The sequence below is a fragment of the Cariama cristata genome, unplaced genomic scaffold (genome assembly GCF_000690535.1).
Source record: "Cariama cristata isolate BGI_N322 unplaced genomic scaffold, ASM69053v1 scaffold38978, whole genome shotgun sequence".
Classification (NCBI taxonomy): Eukaryota; Metazoa; Chordata; class Aves; order Cariamiformes; family Cariamidae; genus Cariama; species Cariama cristata.
The window spans coordinates 24,379-30,378 of record NW_009630183.1 but is presented as its reverse complement, the minus strand read 5'-3'; the positions used below and the strand labels follow the sequence as shown (position 1 = coordinate 30,378).

Genomic DNA, 6,000 nt, shown 5'->3' with positions numbered 1-6,000 from the left:
GGGAAAGGAAGGTAGTGAGCAAAGAAATCAGTTTTGGCGACGACTGTGTAGTTGATTTGATTTTCTAGGACTTGGCAAGTCACTTAAGAAACTAAAGTGTTATCAAAACATAAAACAAGCTTTAAAAATTTTATTTATTTGTATTAGTAGTTATTACTATTACTCGGTTTCAGATTTTTAACCATCTTTGCCACTGCTATTTTCCATTATGCCATGTTTGGATGACAAAAACTTGTTAGTCCATTGAATTCATTATAACGTGTTTTCAGCCAGTTTCTCTTTCTAAGCATCGTAATCAAACAAGAATGAATGTTTGTACTTGATCATGCTGTTTATTACAGCTCCCTTTTCCCCACACCTCTTATGTACACGCAGCCACTCATTCAAATCCGTAAAATGATCTCAGGTGTGCACCTGAGAGCCAGGTGAGAGAAAATATCTGTTATGGTCAACTCAGTTTCACAAGTGCAACAGTCTTTAACTTCACCTCAGAATAAAATGCCAAATATTTAAGTTTCTAAAAAACACACTGCACACACTGTTATTCATGCACAATACACATACTGCCATAAACAGAGCCTGCTTCTGCCATCCTCTGATTAAATTTCATTAAAACTAACCATAACCTGTTTGAATTCTACTATTGGTCTGCAGATGATGCCTGCAAACTCTACATATATTCCATATATTTCGGCTTTTTGGCACTTTCTCTCATCAAGTAGACAAGTAGTAATCACACTTTCCAAATAATTAATAATACTGATTTGGTTCTTCTGCATACTTCTAAGGTCAGTTCATCAAAATGTACGATCATCAGAGTTATGACTTCTCACGATAGCACAACAGCCACAAAAAATAACCTATACTCAAGACTAACAGATTTCCTTCCAGTTCTTCAGAAAAGAAGTTATACTTCTAGAATCCTCTTCAGAAACTCCCAAAATAATTTTAGCAAGACCCTGATGAGAGTATTTTATTTTAGAGGGTTTCAGATTGTGTAATAAAGCTTAACAAGCAGTATATTGAACAACAAGCTTAAATGTACAGACAGCGGCGGAAGAACTGATCACAGCCACACCAGTGCCAAGACAGACGGTGTGGCCTGATGGGGAACCCAGGGAGGGGACAGAAAAGACATAAAAGACAGTCATTGGTTACAGAGGCATGGTTATTACTTAATACACTCTGCTTTCAAGATGAATCTTTAAATTGAATGACTCTAAATAACAGAAGGTTCTAAAGAATAAGAAATTGGGTTTGAAACAGCATTGTGAAGGCATCCAGCAGCACCATAACAAAGTCGTTTCTTTAGGGGCCAGCTGTAGCTTCAAAGGAAAGATTTGCCTAGGGCAGAAACTCAGCACAGAATCTGCAACCTTGATTTTTAATTAGGCAAATTTTGAAAGCAAAAGTCTGCTATTCCAAAAAGAAGTTCCCTGCTTTAAGGTACATGAACTGGTAAAATAATTGATCATTCTTGGTTGGTGATAACAGTAGCTAAAATATTTCTATATTAGCCTGTTTCCAATGCGGTACCTCTGGTAACACTAGCAAGAGTTTTTCTGCCCTATCAGCAGCACCTCCGAGTCCACAACATTTGCAGGACAAAAGCCACCTTTATGATTAGATTAAACCTCTATTTTCAGAAACCTACTCACAGGTAGACTCTTCCCATAATAAACACATAAAACACCTGCAAACACCACCTAGTTAACCTTTGACACCATGAAGTAAGCAAACACAGCAGCAGCAGAATTCAAGAAACCTGATTTCCTCAAGCAAAGCGTAGGTCCTCTTGGGTCTATTAAAATAGTCAGATCTATAGCACAGCCTTTCCATAAGAGCAGAAGCAGAAGGATTAGAGACAAGGCACTGATATGATCATCCTGTGAATCTTCCCAATATTTTACAGAATTTAATAATGCTAAGATCTTCAGCTCTCTCAGATTCAGCAGAAAAGGGTCAACACAGCAAAAATTATTCAGGTGACAAGGAAGGTGGAAAGGCAGACAGAGAGGGAAAGATGACACACTGGGAATAAACTAGGCTAAAATTAAATATCTAATCATTCTGCCTAACCTAAAAAAGTTTGAAAAACCCAGTTTCAGGTAGCAACAAGCATTTTGTCTGTGAAAATGAAGCCAATTCAAAACACTTCAAGAGGCTTCAAAAGAAGAACGAAGACTGACATTACTCTAAGGGAAGGCACTGAACCTTTCAGCATTTGATGGAGTGCAGGTTAACAGCTGGTTTTCTTGAGGCAGCACTGCAGCAGGTAGATACCACTCTGGGCTTCAAGCAGCAGTGGGAGAACAACCCTGCAATCCAACCACCACCATTTTTAAGCCAGTGTGTTTAAACCAGTCTTGCACAGGATTAGCCAAAACAGCAGTTAAAATGCCAGTGGCTCATTACTATCCACACACCCATTTTCTACTGAAACCAAAGCAGCTACCTCAGGGTTAGAATAGAAGAGTATTTTCAGGCAAAACTCTGCATGATGCTGAACCAGTTACAGACTTGTGCCCAGAAGCATGGCATCTTCAACGCTGGCCCTAAAAATCAGAATCCATTTTCAAGAACAAACATGCTATGTCATCTGCTTGGCTCCAGTGAGGATACTTACATTTCTATTTGGATTTCTCCACAATGTGAGCTTTAGGGCACATGCAAGCAGAGGAGGAGGCAAAGAACAGTGACAGTGAGGAAGGAAATGAGGTGGTGCTTTAAGGCGGAGGCATCGTCTCCAGCAAACAGATACACGTGCATGCTTTCACTTCATATTCACGTGCATTTTGATATGCATTATAAAAACCAATAAAACATGCTCCGAACATTTGGGCTTAGAGCAACTTTCATTTGCCTCTCAACTTTATGAACATTTAAAAATATAGGAAAAAAAAGAGCATACTCAGAATAAGATTAAGTTCATAATAAGGAGAATCTGGAAGCTGGAACACAAAGACACCTGAAAGAATATTACTCCCTTTTTCATATAATAATTAAACATTAACTCTGACTCCTATGATATTGTTTACACACGAGCATAGCAGCTGTATACATGGGCCTGTTACTCCTCACACACAACTCCAACACTAAAATCTAGTCTTTTTGCTATCACCAGAACCCTCATTCTGCCCAACTCTGCCTCAAAGATCTGGACACGTTCAGCTCACACCTGGGACACTTCCTAGAGCTATGCTCAGACAGATCTAGGAGATCTGATAACACCAAGGACTCCAAAAGCTTCATTCCGATCAAGTGTCTTCTCCAGTTGCTGTTCATTATTCTTCTACAAGAACAAAGATACCAAAGAGTTGGTTCATTTCCAACACTTCTGCAGCATCACATTGTCAGACTAATTCACAAAGTCCATGCCTACTGCATCCATTTAGTGGCTACTGGTTTAGTTAAAGCCTACTAATGCAACAGACAGGCGCTCTTTCCAACCTGTCACTCTGATACATATACATAGTGGAACACAGACTAAATTCTGTACTCAACTGAGGAAAGAAGATACAATTAATATGAAGTCAGAGCTGAGAAAACCTTGTGTGCTATAAAAACAACCATGATACCTAATGTATATAGCCCTCTGAGGAGAAGTTACCAACTTATGCACATAATTACAACAAAACAAGCAAAGAAAAACAAAAAAATCTGTCTCCATAGCTAGATTCAGTCCAACAAGAAAAAGAAACTGAGAAATACAGACCTTAAGAGACCAGCTACAGGTTTTCTGATGCATGTTACAAATGCATAAATTGACCATGCATCAGTACATCATGCACAGACCAGGGACTAGATAAGGAACTATCAAAAGGCACAAGGGAATTGGCACGGCAAAAAGGAAATGAGCCTTTACAGTCTGCATTAGGCACTGCCATATTGCTGAATAATACATCATCTTAAAAGTATTTGGTAAGGTGATAACTAATCAGCATTGTCAAAACAATGCAGCAATTCTTCTGTTTTCTTAATTAGGCTTGCAGAAAATCCGTATCGCCCTTTACTGTTTACAGAGGGGTACTACCCTGGGATTTTGGAAGACATTATTTGCAATGAATCAAAAGTAAGCTTGGCTTCATTGCTAAATCTCTGTCTTGGTGGAGGATTTCAATTCCAAATTCTCAGGGAAGGAAAATAGTCCTGTGTCCCCCTAGCCCCCATTGCAAGGGACAGTTCAAAAGCAAGAATTTCTACCCTTCTATATTTCAAGTATCCACCAGATTATTCAACCGAAAACACATCGGCTTGTCCTTACCTCAGTATTGTAACCATGACTTCATTTTTGAAAAACAGGCCTCATCCTATTGAATGCCACCAAACATGTACCTTATCCTTTAGCTCAAATATATTTTGCATGACCTTACATGAATTGCTTAGATAAAAGCCTTTTTTCTTCTACTTTTGTTATTTTAAAGTGCAGATGCATTTGAGTCATTTTCCCCTTTTGTTTCATATCCTTAAGATCCACAGCTTCAAAGACAAAATGTCAGCATGCAGTCGATTTATGACTGAATTCTTGAAGAGACACTGAAGAATTACCTTGTCAATCACCCCAAGGACTCTGAAGGCCTTCAGTTCCTCGGCAGGGCTCCTTAGGTTCCAAGAGGGCCTTGAACTTAGTGATCCTGGAGGCTAATGGAAGATATCAAAGATTATACATCAATCAGGGTGGTACTTGAAGGAAGACTGCCTGCTGAAGCAAATGCCAGGCCGAAGGAAACTAAATTTATCGTAAATCAGAGAGAGTGAAGATGAAAGGAGAAGTTTTCTGTTTGTCCTTAGTGGAGGGGGGGCGGAAAACAACTTGCAAGTAAATAAAAATGGAGATAACATTGAAAACAAAAATTTTAAAAAGAAAAAATAATGAATTTTTATATTTTCTATGCTTAATGGAACCTGGCAATCGATTATTCAATTCTTACCCCATCACAATAATCAAAGCCTTACAGGTATTCCGGATACAAAATAATTCAGAGATCACTGAGGAGGAGAAAGCAAATTAGAGGCTTTTTAAGTCACAAGAATGTAAAATACAGAATTATAAACAGGTTTCTCTTGCTCTCTGGTGATCTTTATGAAATCCTTTTAATAACAAGGTGCACAACAGAAACAATTCCTAAAACTGCCTTAGAAAAAGGTAGCTAGGTATGTATCATTAATCTAGAAATTAACACCATAGCAAGAAATTGGCAGGTGCTAACTATTCAAGTAGCTAATATGCATAGATTTTTGTCCATGCTATGTTTTGTAGTTTCTCAAGGCAAACTCAAAGCTTGCATGTCAGAGGAGAGAACGTTTCAACTGGAAGTCTTCTGAGACAAAGATCAACCTCTTAAGCATCACATATACCTTTGGCATGTTAACAAACATTTTCAGAAGTTTCCAGTTGCCAACTGAGAGAATTCATTAGATCTTCCTCCAAAAATTCAACATGCAGCTTCTACTAGAACCACAGACCTGGATTTCTTCCTCACAAATAAGGTAACTTCATTTGCACGGAAGTTGTATGCCAAACTCCTTTTAAGCATAACCTGGCCTCCTCAAGTACACTTCTATTGCACAAAGGTATAGGAAGAGAAAGGTGAAACTCCGTGATTTTCAGGCTTCTAAGAGGCAAAAGCTGTTTATCTAATTTGTCAGCATCCTGAGGCAATATTTAACAAATATGTCACAAAGGAAAACTGTTGGTAAGCAATTATGCTGTGGATGAAATGTTTAAGTATCACGGAAAATCAAGAAATTCTCCCTTATGATCAGAAACTCCCAGAAAAACTGAAGATCCTGAACTAGGTAATTCCGTTTGCTTCCCCTCTAGTGTTTCCCCTCCGGCATCCTTACTGTGCTATCCTCAAAGTCCAGAGCACCTCCTCGAAGTCCTCCCCAAAGCTGGTTCCCTTTCACATTGCCAGTCAATCACCTTCTCTCCCAAATTCTTCCTCAAAAATCAACACTTTAAGCATTGACAGCAAAATTCAAAAGAAAGTGTCATAA

The 6,000-nt window shown here is 38.6% G+C and overlaps 1 protein-coding gene across 1 annotated transcript in view; it reads right to left on the bottom strand.

Annotated features, from left to right (window-relative positions):
• LOC104165714 (ribosomal protein S6 kinase delta-1-like) overlaps nucleotides 1-6,000 on the bottom strand; it is a gene marked incomplete at both ends in the record, with an annotated part of 38,008 nt that overhangs the window by 9,269 nt on the left and 22,739 nt on the right. Inside the window, one exon of the mRNA XM_009705421.1 lies at nucleotides 4,549-4,641. Coding sequence (XP_009703723.1) covers nucleotides 4,549-4,641 — 93 coding nt within the window. The remainder of the gene's footprint in view (nucleotides 1-4,548; nucleotides 4,642-6,000) is intronic.